Source organism: Nerophis ophidion, linkage group LG20 (genome assembly GCF_033978795.1).
Source record: "Nerophis ophidion isolate RoL-2023_Sa linkage group LG20, RoL_Noph_v1.0, whole genome shotgun sequence".
NCBI classification, from domain to species: domain Eukaryota; kingdom Metazoa; phylum Chordata; class Actinopteri; order Syngnathiformes; family Syngnathidae; genus Nerophis; species Nerophis ophidion.
The window spans coordinates 22,726,962-22,748,474 of record NC_084630.1 but is presented as its reverse complement, the minus strand read 5'-3'; the positions used below and the strand labels follow the sequence as shown (position 1 = coordinate 22,748,474).

The following is a 21,513-nucleotide window of genomic DNA, read 5'->3' as shown; positions in this document are numbered from 1 at the left end:
TTTTTGAGTGCTGTGTGTAATGTTCTATATTCTCAATGGAACATTTAAAGTTTGGGTGTTGTTTACTGCCGTATCTTATGTGTGACTGCCATCTACTGGTCACTCTTATCCTTTCACGATTTACCAAAAAATATTGCTTCGAAGTCGGTAAGCACGACCAGAATTAATCAGCTTATTGTCCGAAAAATAAGGTATCTATAAACAATGTGGGGACACGGTAGTGTCAAAAAGACAGATATATGGTTCCCAGTTAAATTGTTGTGTAAAAATGCACCCGAGTGCAGGAAATGAGCTGTTGATTTTCATTTTATTTTCCGGGTGTGCAGGGCAGCACATCCCTGGTGGAAGAACCGTTCAGGCGTGACTGGAGCGCCGCTCTGTTGTAATTATAAACAATTTAAAGAGATGTAAAATATGCAAGAGATATCAGGTGAGAGGCTTATGTATGGTCCTTGCTTATTTGTTGACCACATTCACCGTGGCAGTATCACATTGAGCATCCTATTCTGGGGACTGCCCTAGGGCTAGGAGAGGAGCATTTACTAGACCATCTCCGCATATTGGACTGTGATGTCATTGTATCGTCAGATGTGTTTATTTGTGTGTAAAAGATGGCAACTCAGCGGTGGGATTAGGAGCTTTGGTTGATATCAGTACTTCAGTCATCAACAATTGCATCAACAGAGAAATGGACATTGAAACAGTGTAGGTCTTACTTAGTAGGATATGTACAGCCAGCAGAGAACATAGTGAGTTCAGATAGCATAAGAACAAGAATATACATTAGATGTACCTTTGGTAATTGACATTAGGTTATTTACAATCCGGGGAGATGGGATGTGAATGGAGGAGGGTATTAGTAAAGTGTTGAAGTTGCCTGGAGGTGTTGTTTTAGAGCGCTTTTGAAGGAATATAGAGATGCACTTACTTTTCCACCTGTTGGTAGTGCATTCCACATTGATGTGGCATAGAAAGAGAATGAGTTAAGACCTTTGTTAGATGGGAATCTGGGTTTAACGTGGTTTGTGGAGCTCCCCCTGGTATTGTGGTTATGGCGGTCATTTACGTTAAGGAAGTAGTTTGACATGTACTTCCGTATCAGGGAGGTGTAGCGGATTTTATTGACCAGGCTCAGTGCAAGTTGTTTTACTCAGTCCCTCCACCCTGAGCCAGCCCACTTTGGAGAAGTGGGTTGGAGTGAGGAGTGATCTGGGGTGGAGGTCTAAAAGTAACCGGACTAGCTTGTTCTGGGATGTTTGGAGTCTACATTTAGTTTTGGGTGGAAACCTAGGGAACTTTATTTACCGCGGTAAATAAACTCTCAATTGGAAGTAGTCGTCTCCATTGGAAGTAGGCATCTTCGTTGGAAATAGTCGTCTCCGTCGGAAGTAGTCTTGTCCGTTGGAAGTAGTTGTGTCCGTTTGAAGTAGTCGTGTCTTTGGGAAGTAGTCGTGTACGTTGGAAGTAGTAGTGCCCGTTGGAAGTAGTCGTGTCCGTCGGAAGTAGTCGTGTCCTTGGGAAGTAGTCGTGTCCGTCGGAAGTAGTCGTGTCCTTTGGAAGTAGTCGTGTCCTTCGGAAGTAGTCGTGTCCGTTGGAAGTAGTCGTGTCCTTCGGAAGTAGTCGTCTCCGTTGGAAGTAGTCGTGTCCTTCGGAAGTAGTCGTCTCCGTTGGAATTAGTCATGTCCGTTGGACACCCGCTGACTCTTTAAGGAATGCAGCCTAAATTCCTGCTGTGCTTCCAGTTACTAATTCATGTTTTCATCCACATTTCTGTTCACTCTTTGACTATTAATGATTGAAGGATGATTTCCATGTGTGTTTTAAGGGGATAGTTGTGTTCCATGTTGAGCCCTCAGAGGATATATACTTGGAACATGTTTATGTCCTTAGCATGCAGCCACTTAACACAGCATGTAGCATCCTGCTCTTCTTGGATTCATGTCAGCACTCTTTATCAGCCTCTCATTGCTTAAAAAGCTTTCCTGCGCTGCCAAATGTGCAAACCACTTTGGCTTTTGTCCTCTTAAGTCAGGGGTGTCCAAAGTTTTTGTCTTGGGGGCCGCATTGGGCCAAAAATATATGGTCGAGGCCCGAAAGCCGACTACTTGTAAAGTAGCAATATATATGCTTCACGGTGGCAGAGGGGTTAGTGCGTCTGCCTCACAATACGAAGGTCCTGCAGTCCTGGGTTCAAATCCAGGCTCGGGATCTTTCTGTGTGGAGTTTGCATGTTCTCCCCGTGAATGCGTGGGTTCCCTCCGGGTACTCCGGCTTACTCCCACCTCCAAAGACATGCACCTGGGGATAGGTTGATTGGCAACACTAAATTGGCCCTAGTGTGTGAATGTGAGTGTGAATGTTGTCTGTCTATCTGTGTTGGCCCTGCAATGAGGTGGCGACTTGTCCAGGGTGTACCCCGCCTTCCGCCCGATTGTAGCTAAGATAGGCGCCTGTGCCCCCCGTGACCCCGAAAGGGAATAAGCGGTAGAAAATGGATGGATGGATAGAAATGTGTGTGTGTGTGTGTGTGTCTGTCTGTGTGTGTGTGTGTGTATGTATATAAATATATATCAATCAATCAATCAATCAATGTTTACTTATATAGCCCTAAATCACTAGTGTCTCAAAGGGCTGCACAAACCACCACGACATCCTCGGTAGGCCCACATAAGGGCAAGGAAAACTCACACCCAGTGGGACGTCGGTGACAATGATGACTATGAGAACCTTAGAGAGGAGGAAAGCAATTGATGTCGAGCGGGTCTAACATGATACTGTGAAAGTTCAATCCACAATGGATCCAACACAGTCGCGAGAGTCCAGTCCAAAGCGGATCCAACACAGCAGCGAGCCAGCAGGAAACCAAGCGGAGACGGATCAGCAGCGCAGAGATGTCCCCAGCCGATACACAGGCAAGCAGTACATGGCCACTGGATCGGACCGGACCCCCTCCACAAGGGAGAGTGGGACATAGAAGAAAAATAAAAGAAACGGCAGATCAACTGGTCTAAAAAGGGAGTCAATTTAAAGGCTAGAGTATACAAATTAGTTTTAAGGTGAGACTTAAATGCTTCTACTGAGGTGGCATCTCGAACTGTTACCGGGAGGGCATTCCAGAGTACTGGAGCCCGAACGGAAAACGCTCTATAGCCCGCAGACTTTTTTTGGGCTTTGGGAATCACTAATAAGCCGGAGTCCTTTGAACGCAGATTTCTTGCCGGGACATATGGTACAATACAATCGGCAAGATAGGATGGAGCTAGACCGTGTAGTATTTTATACGTAAGTAGTAAAACCTTAAAGTCACATCTTAAGTGCACAGGAAGCCAGTGCAGGTGAGCCAGTACAGGCGTAATGTGATCAAACTTTCTTGTTCTTGTCAAAAGTCTAGCAGCCACATTTTGTACCAACTCTAATCTTTTAATGCTAGACATGGGGAGACCCGAAAATAATACGTTACAGTAATCGAGACGAGACGCAACAAACGCATGGATAATGATCTCAGCGTCTTTAGTGGACAGAATGGAGCGAATTTTAGCGATATTACGGAGATGAAAGAAGGCCGTTTTAGTAACGCTTTTAATGTGTGCCTCAAAGGAGAGAGTTGGGTCAAAGATAATACCCAGATTCTTTACCGTGTCGCCCTGTTTAATTGTTTGGTTGTCAAATGTTAGAGTTGTATTATTAAATAGAGTTCGGTGTCTAGCAGGACCGATAATCAGCATTTCCGTTTTTTTGGCGTTGAGTTGCAAAAAGTTAGCGGACATCCATTGTTTAATTTCATTAAGACACGCCTCCAGCTGACTACAATCCGGCGTGTTGGTCAGCTTTAGGGGCATGTAGAGTTGGGTGTCATCAGCATAACAGTGAAAGCTAATACCGTATTTGCGTATGATGTCACCTAGCGGCAGCATGTAGATGCTGAAGAGTGCAGGGCCAAGGACCGAACCCTGAGGAACTCCACACGTTACCTTAACGTAGTCCGAGGTCACATTGTTATGGGAGACACACTGCATCCTATCAGTAAGATAAGAGTTAAACCAAGACAGGGCTAAGTCTGACATACCAATTCGTGTTTTGATACGTTCTAATAAAATATTATGATCGACGGTATCGAAAGCAGCGCTAAGATCGAGGAGCAGCAACATAGATGACGCATCAGAATCCATCGTTAGCAATAGATCATTAGTCATTTTTGCGAGGGCTGTCTCCGTGGAGTGATTTGCCTTGAAACCGGATCGAAAGGTTTCACATAGATTGTTAGACGCTAAGTGTTCATTTAACTGGTCCGCAACAATTTTTTCAAGGATTTTTGAAATAAAGGGAAGGTGAGACACCGATCGGTAGTTTACCATGAGGTCAGGATCGAGGTTAGGTCTTTTAAGAAGAGGATGAATAACCGCTTTTTTGAATGCTAGGGGAACAGTGCCCGAGGAGAGTGATAAGTTTATAATATTTAGCACTGATGGACCTAATAATACAAAGAGCTCCTTGATCAGTTTCCCAGGAAGAGGGTCAAGTAAACATGTTGTCTGTTTTATTCCATTTACACGTTGTAACAATTCCTCTAATGTTATTTCCTCAAAACGAGAGAAACTATTTTGGAGGGCAGTAGCCGCCGTATATACCATCGTATCAGTGTTAATAGAACCCAGTTGTAGCTGGGACGCATTGTCTTTAATATCCTTTCTAATGACTTCAATTTTCTTACTAAAGAATTGCATAAAGTCATCAGCTAAATGGCTTGAGCTACTGGAAGGGGTCCCTTGTTGGGTTAGCGATGCTACCGTACTAAACAAAAATTTAGGATCGTTTTTATTACGGTGGATGAGATTTGAGTAATATTTAGCTTTAGCTAAGGTAAGCATGCGTTTATTAGTTATTAAACCATCACTCCATGCTTGATGGTGCACCTCAAGTTTAGTCGTGCGCCATTTGCGTTCCAGCTTTCTACATAATAATTTCTGAGCTCTAGTTTCTTCTGTAAACCACGGGGTGCGCTTTTTTGGAGCCTTTTTTAACTTTAGCGGTGCTATGTTATCGATGGTTTCGCGCAGGGCGTCGTTAAAGTTGTTAGTGAGGTTATCAATAGAGCCCACATACTTTGGGAATGGTGCCATTACCGAGGGCAGTAGGTCAGCAAGAGTTGTCGTTGTGGCCGTATTAATGTTGCGGCTGCTATAGCAGTTCTTATTATTATTAGTTTGACGAACATGCGTCTGAACCTCGAATTTTATAAGGTAATGATCGGACAATACTTTAGTATACGGGAGTATCGTAACTTTGGAAACGGTGGTACCCCTGACAAGCACTAGGTCTATCGTATTACCGTTGCGATGCGTGGGTTCTTTTATTATTTGTGTGAGACCACAGCTATCAATTACAGTCTGGAGCGCTACGCACGGTGGGTCCGATGGGGTATTCATAATGATATTAAAGCCCCCCATTATGATTATATTATCGGCGTGTGTCACTAGATCAGCAACAAACTCTGAGAATTCATTGATAAAGTCCGAATAGGGCCCTGGGGGGCGGTAGATAACAGCCAGGTGTAGAGACAGCGGTGTGACAGACCTCATAGTAAGCACCTCAAACGATTTATATTTATTATTTATGTTAGGACTAAGGTTAAAGTTTTCGTTGTATATTAGTGCGACCCCCCCACCCCTTTTAAGCGGACGGGCAATATGCGCATGTGTAAAGTTAGGAGGACATGCCTCATTTAGCGCAAAAAAGTCGTTTGGTTTAAGCCAGGTTTCGCTGAGACCGATGACGTTAAGATTGTTGTCTCTGATGATATCATTAACTAACAACGTTTTGGGAGACAATGATCTTATGTTTAAAAAACCTATATTATAGGTAGTGGGCTGTTCTAGGGAGTTTTGGATCAAATTATCCGTAGTAGCAATATTAATAATGTTGTGTTTATTATGCCCAGTGCATTTAGTATAATTACGACCATATCTAGGAATTGATACGACGGGAATTTTTCGATTGTTTGATTGTTGCTTTGATAAACTGCACGCATCATGGTTAGCCACCTCAGTAACGGGAATTTTCCGATTGTTTGTTTGTTGCTTTGATAAACTGCATGCATCATAGTTAGCCATCCCGGTAGAACACATGTCCAACTCTGAAACACTCAAAGCAGAAAAAACTTGTTCTAATTTAACTGACTCCTTACCCAGACCAGTAGTCTCGCATCTTCCATTTAAATCCGGCTTCAGGATGGAGGGAAGTGGTGTTCTGTGGGGATTAGCCTTCTGCTTTGTTTTTAGCCCCGCTCGACATCCGCGTTTCCGATCACATCGCTGGCGTCTGCTCCGTAGACGGCCCCCGCTGCTACTATACTCCCCTGCTTCACAGGCCGCTGGATGTAGCCGCCGACGTACCATGCTAGTTAGCACGTTTAGCACGCACGCGTCTATCAGTCCAAAACGGCCCGATATGTCCACATCCAGAAGTGTCTGGCGGTCGTACGTGATCACGGAGTGACCACGATGTGAGCCAGCCATAAACTTTGTAGAATTGTCCGGTATTTTTGCCAAATGTTCCATCTTTAGCAAGAGCCCCTCGAGGTCGCAGCCCGTCCGGGCGCCGCCATCTTATATATATATATACATATATATATGTATATATTTATATATATATATATATATATATATATATATATATATATAATTGTTTATTTTCCTGAAGGAACTCTCCTGAAGTAATCAATAAATTACTGTCTGTCTGTCTATATATATATATATATATATATATATATATATATATATATATATATATATGTATGTATATATATATATACATGTGTATATATATGTATGTATACATATATACGTGTATATATATGTGTGTGTGTGTATGTGTAGTATATATGTGTCTATACAGTGGGTGTATGTGTATATATAGAGTATATACATTTTTTATACATACATATATATGCAAATACATATATATACTGTAGATATGTATTTATACAGTATATATATATGTATGTATATGTACATATACAGTATTTACATACTGTATATATACAAAGACATATATACTGTATGTATGTATATGTATATATACAGTATGTATATAGATATATATATATATATATATATACATATACAAATATATACATATGTGTGTGTGTGTGTGTGTGTATATATATATATATATATATATATATATATATATATATATATAAACCATGTTTCCATATGAGTTGGGAAATTTTGTTGGATGTAAATATAAACAGAATACAATGATTTGCAAATCCTTTTCAACCCATATTCAGTTGAATATGCTTCAAAGACAACATATTTGATGTTCAAACTGATAGACTTTTTTTTGTGTGCAAATCATTAACTATAGAATTTGATGCCAGAAACACGTGACAAAAAAGTTGGGAAAGGTGGCAAATAATACTGATAAAGTTGAGGAATGCTCATCAAACACTTATTTGGAACATCCTACAGGTGTGCAGGCTAATTGGGAACAGGTGGGTGCCATGATTGGGTATAAAAACAGCTTCCCAAAAAATGCTCAGTCTTTCACAGTAAAGGATGGGGCGAGGTACACCCCTTTGTCCACAGCTGTGTGAGCAAATAGTCAAACAGTTTAAGAACAACGTTCCTCAAAGTGCAATTGCAAGAAATTTAGGGATTTCAACATCTACGCTCCATAATATCATCAAAAGGTTCAGAGAATCTGGAGAAATCACTCCACGTATGCGGCATGGCCGGAAACCAACATTGAAGGACAGTGACCTTCCATCCCTCAGACGGCACTGTATCAAAAACCGACATCAATCTCTAAAGGATATCACCACATGGGCTCAGGAACACTACAGAAAACCACTGTCACTAAATACAGTTGGTCGCTACATCTGTAAGTGCAAGTTAAAGCTCTACTATGCAAAGCCAAAGCCATTTATCAACAACATTCAGAAACGCCGCCGGCTTCTCTGGGCCCGAGATCATCTAAGATGGACTGATGCAAAGTGGAAAAGTCTTCTGTGGTCTGACGAGTCCACATTTAAAATTGTTTTTGGAAGTATTTGACATTGTGTCATCCAGATCAAAGGGGAAGCGAACCATCCAGACTGTTATTGACATAAAGTTCAAAAGCCAGCATCTGTGATGGTATGGGGGTGCATTAGTGCCCAAGACATGGGTAACTTACACATCTGTGAAGGCACCATTAATGCTGAAAGGTACATACAGGTTTTGGAACAACATATGCTGCCATCTAAGCACCGTCTTTTTCATTGACGCCCCTGCTTATTTCAGCAAGACAATGCCAAGCCACATTCAGCACGTGTTACAACAGCGTGGCTTTGTAAAAAAAGAGTGCGGGTACTTTCCTGGCGCACCTGTAGTCCAGACCTGTCTCCCATCAAAAATGTGTGGCGCATTATGAAGCGTAAAATACGACAGCGGAGACCCCGGACTGTTGAACGACTGAAGCTCTACATAAAACAAGAATGGGAAAGAATTCCACTTTCAAAGTTTCAACAATTAGTTTCCTCAGTTCCCAAATGTTTATTGAATGTTGTTAAAAGAAAAGGTGATGTAACACAGTGGTGAACATGCCCTTTTCCAACTACTTTGGCACGTGTTCCAGCCATGAAATTCTAAGTTAATTATTATTTGCAAAAAAAAAAATAAAGTTTATGAGTTTGAACATCAAATATCTTGCCTTTGTAGCAAATTGAGCTGAATATGGGTTGGAAATGATTTGCAAATCATTGTATTCTGTTTATATTTTCATCTAACACAATTTCCCAACTCATATGGAAACGGGGTTTGTATGTGTGTGTGTGTGTGTGTGTGTGTGTATATATATATTCGTACATATAGTGAAGAAGTGAAGTATATTTGTATAGTGCTTTTCTCAAAGTGACTCAAAGCGCTTTACATAGTGAAACCCAATATCAAATTTTTACATTTAAACCAGTGTGGGTGGCACTGGGAGCAGGTGGGTAAAGTGTCTTGCCCAAGGACACAACGGCAGTGACTAGGATGACAGAAGCGGGGATCAAACCTTCAACCCTCAAGTTGCTGGCACGGCCCCTCTACCAACCGAGCTATACCGCTATATACATATTTATATGTTTATATATGTATGATGGATGTATATTTTATAATTAATGTAATGGATTTATAATTAATATAATTGGATATTAGGAGTTTGTGAAATCTAGACTCCTACCTTGTTTACGTTTGTGAGGACAACCTTCTGAAAGTGTTGTAATCAATCAGAAACATCCAGCAGCTAAAATGCACCCAACGTGGATACGTGTGGAGAGTCTTTCATTTAAATGGATTTGATTCTGAATTTGTTTATGGTGCATGAATGTTGTTTATAATATTCACAATTTGTGTTGTGTGTGACCATGTCTGTTGGCATTTTCTGTTGCTTCATTTTTTGTTGCACCATGACTAGGGAAAGCACTTTGTATTGGGTCATATAAGTAAATCCTGCACTTTAACTTCCAAGTTATAGTTTTTGTCCACCGGATTGACCTTAACTGTCCAAACAATGGGGACCGAGCTGCATTTCAAGTCATTTCGAAAATGAATTGAAACCCTGCGACCGCAGTATTTTATTCCATAAACTCTTGACGTCTCGCGGGCCAAATTGCGGTTCAGTTCGTGGTTCGTACACCATATTTATGTGTTATATTTCATATTCAGCTAAGTGTTGTAGATGACATTTTAAGAGGCCAGGATAAATGTGACTCTGTAATGGACTGGTGACACCCTCTTCCTTACCAAGGCCAGCTGGTATAGGCTCCAGCTCATCTTTGACCCTGAACACCATGAACTGTAGACACTTCCAAAACGGATGTTTGATTCCGCTCTCGTGTGCAGTCCATGCCCACATGCCCGGACTCCTCCAAAGGTGTTCAGTCTGCTTCCATTCTGCGACAATCAATGAGCCAACTTTAACCTTCAGATGACGCGCTCTGCGTATTTGGCGGATCAATCAGTGTTGTGACAGATCCCCTTGATGGGTCAGCTCTGTCTGAGCTTTGTCAAACAGACTGAGGATCACAACAAAACAAGCCTTCCATACAAAATAGTTCTTCCGAGGGATGACATAGTTGCCATTAAAATATCGGAAAGTCCTGGAAGGCGACGGCAGGCTGGCTGATTTGATGTGACGGCTGCCCTGTGTCACCCGTTCTTCACAACCTCTCTACTTTAACATTTGTGCTGGAAACAGAAGGGTTTACCTTTTGCTTCTTTCAAAACTGTCACATTTAGGAGGATCAACTCAAATCTGTACACCAAAAAGTTCCTGAACTTTTGGTCCTTGGTTCCTTTTTGTGGTCTGTGGTTTCACCGCATTTCACAGTTCAGGGTAGTTGATATCAGTGTTTCTTAGACATGGAGCAGGGGCCCCATTGTCAAGTTCCCCCAAGAGAACCGCAAACAAATACCTGTTTCCTTCAGCTGTGGTACTCAGTTGCAATTACCACTCCTGGCAGTAATGACAATATCAAACAGAAGAAGTCTGGAGCTAAAGTCATGGAGAAGTTTATTAAGCGCAGAAACTATGACTAAATTGATGATTTGACAGTTTCAGTACTAATTTAGTTTATACTCTATCATTTTACAAACATACATTTTTCATCAGTTATCTGAGTCCCCGCAGCACGGTGGACAAGGGGTTAGTGCATGTGGCTCACAATATGAAGGTCCTGAGTAGTCCTGAGTTCAATCCCAGGTTCGGGATCTTTCTGTGTGGAGTTTGCACGTGACTGCGTGGGTTCCCTCCGGGTACTCCGGCTTCCTCCCACCTCCAAAGACATGCACCTGGGGATAGGCCCCTTCGTGGCTACCAATGCAGCTAAATGGAGTGATCAATTCTACCGCGAAATCCCTTTTCAAAATGCATTTGAAACATTTCTAAAATACTAAGTTCACATTCTGTAACATGTATACTAACCAAACTGTAACAACATTGTTATTGCGTGTATCATGAATTATATCAAAGTGCGACTCACTCGATGGACAGTTGTGCATTTGGTTCAGCCGGCCAGGGTCGGTATTTCCGGTTTATTTGAGCAAGCACTCCCATTTATGTCGAAATAATTTGGCTTCAAGTTCCACATTTTGCAGCTTCGAGTGACGCCGACCTCACTTTCTCTGCTTGCGTCTCACCCTTTGTTCTCGCTTCTATAACCAGCGGGATGAATTTGAGGACCAGTCATAGACAATTTAGAGTGAAAAGCAAATTTTATTTTCACTTTCATCTAAAACATTCCAACTTGAATTGTTTCCCTGGCTTGGAGACTCTCCCGAAGGACAGTGCGGCAAAGACACAACAAACTCCCTTCTTGTCTCTCATGGACACACACCTGTTGTGGTTGACTTTGTACTAGAGGCTGCACGACATCATGGCCGCGGAACAGAGACACACTGCAGGCTTACACAGACATGCATCCACAAAAAATATACGCCAAACGCACACATACCCCAGCCCCAATCCAACGCCCTTGACGCAAATCCCATAGGGGTGATGGAGGGATGGGCAGTGCCTAAGAGCTGCGGCCTGCCACCATGGCCCCCCACTCTCTCCCCTCTGTTGCTAGATATCTTGAGATATACGTTGTAATATGTATATGTATATTTGCTATGGAGGATTTTTCCCACTCCAGACTGGGCCCCCGTAGCAGCCCAGGCTAGATTGTATTTTTTTTACTCATCCTCTCCCAGCATTTACCTTTTTCCCATCTTTTACGGGGCGCCTTGTGGCGCCCCTTCAGCGTTCCTGTTCCGTAACCCTGCACACGGTTTTTGTTTGTCTAATCTTGGATGGGTTTGTGCTGAACACTAAGTTTTGCTGTACTTGTGTGATGACAGTAAAGACCTATCCTGTCCTGTTCATCCTCCGTATTTTCAGCTACAAAAATATAAGGTTGTGAATCCTCATTTGTCCAAAAATAGACGTCCGCGTTGTCCGTTAGTTACCAAGTCTGCCATGACTAGAAAACACACTTGTTTGATTCCGAAAGGAGGAACAAGCATGTTGCCAGAAGTTTAAAGTCGTTTTGGAAGCTTTGAAGGCTACAACGGTGAGCAACATCTTCCAAATGTTTTTTTTTAATCATCTTAAAATAAAACAAAAACGTGTTTTCTTGTCGTTCGTAATGATTGTGAACAATTGGCAAAAATCCCTCAAAAACGGCAGATCCCTTTTAAAAACTACTCAAAATGATCCTTTTCAAAATAAACTGGAAAGAGATGCAAACATGGCGGCTGAGTCAAATAGTTCCACTAATCAGTGTTCTTCAGAAAAGTTATTGCAACGCGAACGTTCCTTTCTTTCTTCTCTGTTTACGAGTATGTTCTTAAAGAAATACACTAGAAATTCTCTGGAAATATCATCATTGATGTCACCACATGACCATTGATGGAGAAATACTATACAGGAACACATTCACACACTACTGGGCATTGAACCTCATCAACAGTGTACAAAACGGGTTATTTTCCGGCACATTTAAAAATCCATAAACCCGCATCAGCAATTTAAACTTATCTCATGTGGTACTGTTAAAATGAAAATAGTAAAAAAAACAAACGTGAAAAAATAAAGAAGTAAATTATTTGAAGTCACAATTTGTAGCACCGATTGGACGCCGTATAAGCCAGTGGTACCGACCGCTCCTAGTTGCTTGATTCCAGTGGAAGTGGCGAGCATTTCAGCTGAGCTAACTTCCTGTGTTGGCTGACATGGTCTCACAATATGTAGTTTCTCTTTAAATATCCTTCTTGAAAATGGCCTTGCAATTATATATCTGCCACCTAATCAACCTTTTGTTCTCCTTCTCGGTGGGTTCAAAAAGGGATTTCTCCGCTTGCTACGGCACAGCACTTCCTGCTTCAGTAAATTGCAACTTGTGATTGGATACTCACAAGTGAGTATCCAATCCCAGTCTCGTTAACACCAGGCTACATAGATAGGCTACTGTCAACAACTCTTTTGATGCCTACCATCTGTCACTTGTGCACATGTCTAAGTTCTCCTGGCAAAGGTGCACTTTGGGTGCAGATTTGACCTGCAGATGTTTGTAGTTCTTGGTAGTGGTTCTTGTTTCCAGCCGTTATTTAGGTCTGAGGACTTTTTTGATGCTACTGGAGAGATATGTTTGAGATTCTCGATGTGTATTCGTCTAAATCATTTGACTTTTTGTGTTTGTGCTTGACAGAACAAAATCATCCTGGACCCTCTGACATTCAGCGAGGCTCGCTTCCGGCCCTCTCTGGAAGAGCGCTTGGAGAGCATCATCAGCGGCGCCGCTTTAATGGCCGACTCTTCGTGCACGCGTGACGACCGCCGTGAACGCATCGTGGCCGAGTGCAACGCCGTCCGACAGGCCCTGCAAGACTTGCTGAGCGAGTACATGAACAATGTAAGTCTGTTTTACTCACTAGCAGCCACACCTCATGACAGGCTCCTGAAAAGTCTCAAATGCAATATTTGATATAAACTGTGAGGCCTTAAAATGTCTTAAAGGGGACATTTTCTTACCTGGTGCCTGTTTTTGTGGACTGCTTAAGTCCAGAAAATGTTAAAACATCCTTGCCTCTCTTCATACTTTGCACATTTTGAGACCTCAGCGGATATCTCCATATATGGTAAAGGGTCACCTGAAGAGCTTTGTGTGGGTCTGCCATTGTAGTCCAGCACTGTAGTCCAGCACTGTAGTCCAGGGGTGTCCAGACTTTTTGACTTGGGGGCCACATTGGGCTGAAAAAAATTTGGCCAGGGGCCAAAAGCCGACCACATGTACAATAACAATATACATATATACACACACATAAATAGTTTCGAAACATACAGTATGTGTGTGTTTGTATATATATATTTATATATATGTATATATATATATATATATATATATATACACACAAACACACACACATATATATATACATATATACACACATAAATAGCTTATAAACATACAGTATGTGTGTTTGTGTGTGTGTTTGTGTATATATATATATACATACATACACACGCATATATACATATATACACACATAAATAGCTTATAAACATACAGTGTGTGTGTGGATATATATATATATATATATATATATATATATATATATATACACACACACACACACTCACACATATATATACTTATATATACACAAATGAATAGCTTAGAAAAATACAGTATGTGTGTGTACTGTATGTGTATATATGTATATATGTATATATACATATATACACATTCAGACGGATGTATAGCCTATATACATACATTGTGTGTGTATGTGTGTACATACACATACATATTTCTACATGTATACACACACACATATATATGTGTGTGTATATATGGGAGTGTGTGTGTGTGTGTGTATATATATATATATATATATATATATATATATATACATACATATATATGTATATATATATAAATAAATATATATATGTATGTATGTATGAATGTATGTATGTATGTGCGGATATATATATATATATATATATATATATATATATATATATATATATTAATATAGGGGGTATATAAATAATGAATAATATATTTAGACATTAGGAATATGTGAAAGTTCAACACCTATGTTGTTCTGTGACAACCTCGTAAAAGTTTTGTAAACAATCAGAAATATTAAGCAGCTAAAATGCACAAACATGAGTAAGTGTGGAGAGAGTGTTTTGCATTTTCCCCATCATGCATTGCAGGGTATTTAAATAAGTGTAATTTTGACCTATGTGTTGTGATGGGGCGTTTTTTTATAACCCCCAGTAGGTTGAGTCAGCAGGTTGTGTCGTGTGTGTGGACTTTTTGTGTTGGTTTATTTGTGGCACGAGTGGGAAAGATGGCTTGGATTGGGTTATATATTAAAATGCTGTGCTATGTACACTTCCAGGTAAAGTTCATAGTCATTAACTCACCTTGTACACACAATGGGGGCAAACTTGCAGCAATTATGTTGTCAGAGATTTACAATTAAGTTGGAGATTCTTCATTAAACTAAGTGGTGTAGAGTTCAAATTTATATGTGTCAGTCCACTCCGTACGACCATTAAAGTCATATTCAAGTCATGTGTGTGCAAAATAAGTGTATGTACTTGTAATAATAGTGTGAAAACACTCGATGTGAAGCACACTTCTCCAAGAAAACTGTGGTGTGGGGGAGCTGTGCTCTTTTCATCTCTCTCTCTCTCACTCTCCCTCTCTCTCTCCATCTTTCTCTCTCTCTCTATATATATAGCTGTAATTCACTGAAATTCAAGTATTTCTTATATGATATAAAATAAATACTTTAATTCCAGCTATATACATATATATATATATATATATATATATATATATATATATATATATATATATATATATATATATATATATATATATATATATATATATATATAGCTGTAATTCACTAAAATTCAAGTATTTGAAATGATCGAATCCTCTTATCAAACAGAGTCCTTACCGAATCTCTTATGGAATCCATACAGGTTGTTGTGTGTGCACTGAGTTCCATAAGCTGAAGATGTCATGTGACCGGGCTGGCACACCATTTATATGGAGGTAAAGCGGGCGTGACTGAGGACAGCATGCGGCCGTTAAAGGGTGAAGGTTTTGGGTGAGCGAGGATGCTAAAGGCCCCCAATATTGTTGTCCGGGTGGAAATCGGGAGAAACTCGTGAGAATGGTTGCCCTGGGTGATTTTCGGGAGGGGCACTGAAATTCGGGACTCCCCCGGGAGAATGAGGAGGGTTGGCAAGTATGCTGCACCCCCAGCAACTTGGTGCTGCTTACCACCTCCACAGCTGGAGCGTGGCTGGATGCTGCTTCCTGAAGTGGACGTTCAGGAGCAGGTTGCTTGTTCTGCACCAGTCAAGCAGATGTTTCCCCTCCTCCCTGCAGTCCATGTTGTCATCACGGATGAGGCCCACCACGGTTTTGTTGTCTGCCAAGTTCTAATCAGGCACCGTATTTTTAATCAGTGCTGAAATAACACAAACCACCTCCCCTTTTCTTAGCCCCTCTTCATCCAGTCACATCCTGCGTCTACAGGTGTCATTTTTTTTTATTCCCAAGGAAGCCTGAACCAAAGCACAAGGTTAATCAATGTGGTAGCCGGCCATGAATTAGCTGGAAGTGACAGGAGAATGTCCATAGCTGTCTGGGCTGCTGCTGATCTGTGATTGGTGACAGCCTGGCTGCTGCTGAATCATCAGGAGCAGCTGATTTAGTTACGGCAGCTCAGACAGGGCCAATCTATCAATTGATCTGGGGAGTAATGCATTAGCAGCCCGGGTCAAGGGAGCTTGGGCAGAATATAGCCATTGCCAGGAGCCACGGCGGGTACAAGAAGGTCGGTGCAGGGAAGGATTTAGGGAGTGTGATAGCTGCACACTAATCCCACTGTGAGCTAGCTGGATGTGGCACATCCAACTTAACATGGCTGCCGGGGGGGGTGGTTTGATCATTAGGGAGAGACGGTCGGCCTTGGCTTCTTTGCCAGTTGTCATGCAGAACATCACAATCCACGCATGGCTGACTCGTCTTATTAGGTGTCCTTACGAGTCTGAACATGTGAAGGTGTCAGAATGCTGCTGTTAGAATCAGCACATCTTTATCTTACACTCAATATCCCTCTTCAAATCAAGACTCAAAACACACCTGTTCCTCACCGCTTATTCACTGTAAATATTATCAATCCTTGTTGTTTTTATCCAATTGGTTTTATTGTTTTGATTTTGTACGGTGTCCTTGAGTGGCCAGAGAGGCGCCTTATACCGTATTTCCTTGAATTGCCGCCGGGGCGCTAATTTATTTAAAACCTCTTCTCACTCCGGCACTTACCAAAGGCATGCAGTAAAAATTTGAGTGTGGTGTAAGGATATCATCATGAAAAGCACATTTAATTAAAAAAAACAAAAACTTTATTATTGTCTCACCTTTACTTATAAATGAAGTCCATGCCAGCTCCTTCTGATCAAAAGCATCCATAACTTGTTTATAGAAGTCTTCCTTATCTTTCTTCAGTTTTAAAAGTCTCTCTGTCTCGCTGGAGGTCTTCCTTTATTACCTCCTGCTTCGATTGAAAGTACAGTTTAGAAAACTACTATCAGACCGCTGCTATCAATTAGCTCGGCTCCTCCCGTGCGGGCGACCACAGAATTATCCCCTGAAAACTCCCCCTCCCGTTCTGCTCCGCGGGTGATCTCTTTATCCCACCGCTGCCACCATCAAGTACATTATTATTGTATAAATAATACTCTAGGTATATAGGACTGGAATATGCTTTATTTCAGCCCGGTTATTTACATAACCAAAAAATTAGTAGTGGTGTTACATCCTAAAAGGTCCGTCGTGCACCACCCGCGTCAAATCCGTTCCCAGCGCATATCACGTCACTCATTGTCACTTCTTCTGCAGCCGAGTAGTCGCAAGAGGGATCACTAGCGCCCTCTACCACCAAGAGGCTGGAATCATTTAATGACTCATATTTGACACACGCAGCTACGGTATATTAATAAAACATAGCTGCTTACTGTTCTTTTTAGCATATTCAATAGCTTGGACCTTAAATCCTACTGAAAAGCTCTTAATCTTCTTCCCTTTATGCGATTTCAAATTACCGGTATTGAAATCAGCCTCCTCCATTTTGAAAATGATGACTGGGGAAGTGTTACTAGTAACGTGACGAGATTGACCCGGTGGTATTACTAAGCATGCGCCAATTATTTTGCGAAGCGAGTTTGACGCGGCAATAATTCTAGGCAGGCGCATACTATATAAATTAAAGCTCCACTATGCAAAGCCAATGCTATTTATCAACAACATCCAGAAACGCAGCCGGCTTCTCTGGGCCCGAGCTCATCTAAGATGGACTGATGCAAAGTGGAAAAGTGTTCTGTGGTCTGACGAGTCCACATTTCAAAATTGTGTTTGGAAATATTCGACATCGTGTCATCCGGACCAAAGGAGAAACGAACCATCCAGACTGTTATCGACGCAAAGTGTAAAAGCCAGCATGTGTGATGGTATGGGGGTGCATTAGTGCCCAAGGCATGGGTAACTTACACATCTGTGAAGGCACCATTAATGCTGAAAGGTACACACAGGTTTTGGAACAACATATGTTGCCATCTAAGCGCCGTCTTTTTCATGGACGCCCTGCTTATTTCAGCAAGACAATACCAAGCCACATTCAGCACGTGTTACAACAGCGTGGCTTCGTAAAAAAAAGAGTGCGGGTACTTTCCTGGCCCGCCTGCAGTCCAGACCTGTCTCTCATGGAAAATGTGTGGCGCATTATGAAGCGTAAAATACGACAGCGGAGACCCCAGACTGTTGAACGACTGAAGCTCTACATAAAACAAGAATGGGAAAGAATTCCACTTTCAAAGCTTTTGTTCTTTGAACAAGGTGATGTTGATGCACGGTACATTTTGTGCACCAGTAAAAAAACATAGTAGCACTTTAGTATGGGGAACATATTCACCATTAATTAGTTTCTTATTAACATGCAAATTAGTAACATATTGGCTCTTTACTAGTCATTATTAAGTTCTTATTAATGCCTTATTCGGCATTGGCCTAACCCTCCAACCCTGGCCCTAACCCTCTAACCCGAACCCTAACCCTCCTTAGTGTCCAAAAAACTCTAAATTAAGTCTTTGTTACTTAGAACATGTTCCCCATACTAAAGTGTTACCAAAAACATATAACTTTGTCTTGAATTTGTAAAAAAAAAGGAGGGTTCGGTGAATGCGCATATGAAAGTGGTGGGGTTCGGTACCTCCAACAAGGTTAAGAACCACGGTTCTAAAAATACTATTAAAATAAACAAAATCATAACAAAAGTGAAATAAAAAACCTTGAAGGTTAAATTTAATTTAGAAAAAGTTGCAATGTTGACTAATAAAACAAAGCTGTTTTTTTTTTCTTTCAATCTGTCATTGCTCAAAACATAATATTAAATCAAAATCAATGTAATTATGAATTATTGACCTATCCAAGGTTCCCATTACTTCACATCAAATATTCCACTAAGAAAAATATTTTTGGTCGAAGATTTTGCAAATTTGGTAAATAAATAACCAAAAAAATATATATTTTGTTGTTTTCTTACTGTACCGAAAATGAACCGAACCGGGACCTCTAAACCGAGGTATGTACCGAACCGAAATTTTTGTGTACCGTTACACCCCTAGTGTATATACAAAATATATTATGTATGTACGGATGTGTGTGTATAGATATAGCTGTATATTTATACATATGTTTGTGTGTGTGTAATTATATAAGCACATATACATGTATATATGTGTATGTAAATATGTATGTGAATGTCGCTTCTGCCATCCTAGTCGCATCCGTTGTGTCTTTGGGCAAGGCCCTTCACCCTTGTTCCTGATGGGTGGTGGCCTGCACCTTACATGGCAAGCTCCTGCCATCAGTGTGTGGACGTGTGTGTGAACGTGGAATTAGTGTCAAAGTGCTTTGAGTACCTTGTAGGTTGAAGTATAAGTTTGATCAGTTGATTATTGCAATGTATGTTTGTGTGTATGTGATGTCTGAGACCGTCTCCTGGATCACAGCATTTACAAATGCCCACATGAATGGCAGTTCCAGAGTTTTCCCTGAAACAAGAGTAACACGTTTCAAGCCTCAAACACTCCTGCATTTCACACTCTGTCTTCCTGTACTCTCATTTTCCTGCTTGTGCCCACTCACTGTTAGCATGCCATGGCCGCCCTCTCATCTGTCACTGGCACATGTTAACCTCACTCTGGGAACTACTTGACATTCACAAGGCTGCTGCATGTCATGGATTATGCATTTATTGAACATAAAAGGGGTCAGATTATGATTGATGTCTACACATGATGTCTACATAACATGGGAAGCTGGTTCTTTGTTTAAAATGTTGCATGGATGATGTTTTACGTCTTCTCTCCGTCAGCTATGTTGTAGTTTTAGCACTTCCATAGCGAGTTACTGACAGGTAGAGGTTGGAACTATACGCTACTTTGTAATAAAGATAGCCAGAGCGGAGGATTCATGCGCATATACGAGCCCGTATGCCCCACAATGAGAGGATAAAGAAAAAGAACTCATGAACGATAGCGTGGGACTACAATGGCAGACTTGTGCAAAACTCTCCGGGTAAACTTCGACCATATATGGCAGGGGTCGGGAACCTTTTTGGCTGAGAGAGCCAAAAAGCCAAATATTTTAAAATATATTTCTGTAAGAGCCATATAATATTTTTTTTAACACTGAACACAACTAAACACGTGCATTTTTAAGTAAGACCAACATTTCTAGAGTATAATAGGTCTCTTATTCTTTGTAATCACATTGTTATTCTGAAGCTAACTGTGGAGGGGGCGTGGCCTGCGGGCCTGCAGCGACAGGTGCGTAGAGGGCCCACCTGGGCCTTGTTATCTAATCACCTGTCGCTCTGTTATAAGCAGCAGCCAGGAGGAGAGACTGGGTTGGGGCTGGAAATACAATTGCTGGAAAGCAACTGAGAGACTAAAATAAAACAATATTGTAACCCTGAAACAGGCTCTCATGTCGGTGCTTGGTGGTCTGAAGAACCCCCAGGAGGGCAAGCCCCACACTAACCAATAATAAATAAAAACTTCTTACCATTAACGCAACTTCTTGAACAGGTGCGGTAGAAAACGGATGGATGGATTAAAAATGCATGAGAATGTTTTATAATTTTAACATTATTTTTAACACTGTGATTACAAGTGGAATTATTCAATACTTATCGTGTTAAGCAACGTCAGGTCAGATTTATCAGAGAGCCAGATGCAGTCATCAAAAGAGCCACATCTTGCTCTAGAGCCATAGGTTCCCTACCCCTGATATATGGATATATTCATACTGCATCAATCGGAAGAAGTATGAAGATTGTTTTAAGTCACAATACGTTTCTAAAAAGTCCGAGATCGGTATGCTTGTATTCCACATTTGAACCGATAATATGTTAATAAATGTAAATGAGTTAAGTAAGAAGGTCATGATAATGATAACAGTTATTTACAGTTATGTATTGTTTTCTTACACTTCTGAGTCTCATTTGCAAGTATTACATCGTATATTTTTTTGTAGTCTTGTCTTAGGTTGACACCCACAAAGTATTTATGCTGTATGCATTGTACTTATTACACAACAGCAGTTTGATTATAACGTACATCCTAGTTGACGGTGTTTAAATTGCCTTGTAAAATTGCTAATACTAAGAACTAGCACGTTCATGGCACATCCACTTTAAATTAGGATGACAAAGTAAAAAAAAGTAGCGTCTTCCATTAGGTATACTTGCTTTGTTGGCATGTAAAATTGCCACATTACCTGAAGGTAGTTTGTCTAAGTCTGCCATGCATAGTCTGCAACCGGACTTGACATCACAGGAAGCAAAGGTGCCGGAACATGATACCGTTTGATTTTACCTGAATCGATACCTGGTACAACAGTACCAA

General features: G+C 41.0%; 1 protein-coding gene across 4 annotated transcripts in view; it reads left to right on the top strand.

Annotated features, from left to right (window-relative positions):
• Positions 1 to 21,513, top strand: part of ctnna2 (catenin (cadherin-associated protein), alpha 2) — an 820,127-nt gene that overhangs the window by 137,137 nt on the left and 661,477 nt on the right. For all 4 annotated transcript variants that reach the window (XM_061880696.1, XM_061880697.1, XM_061880698.1 and 1 more), the window contains exon 7: positions 13,217 to 13,420. In XM_061880696.1, coding sequence (XP_061736680.1) covers positions 13,217 to 13,420 — 204 coding nt within the window. The remainder of the gene's footprint in view (positions 1 to 13,216; positions 13,421 to 21,513) is intronic.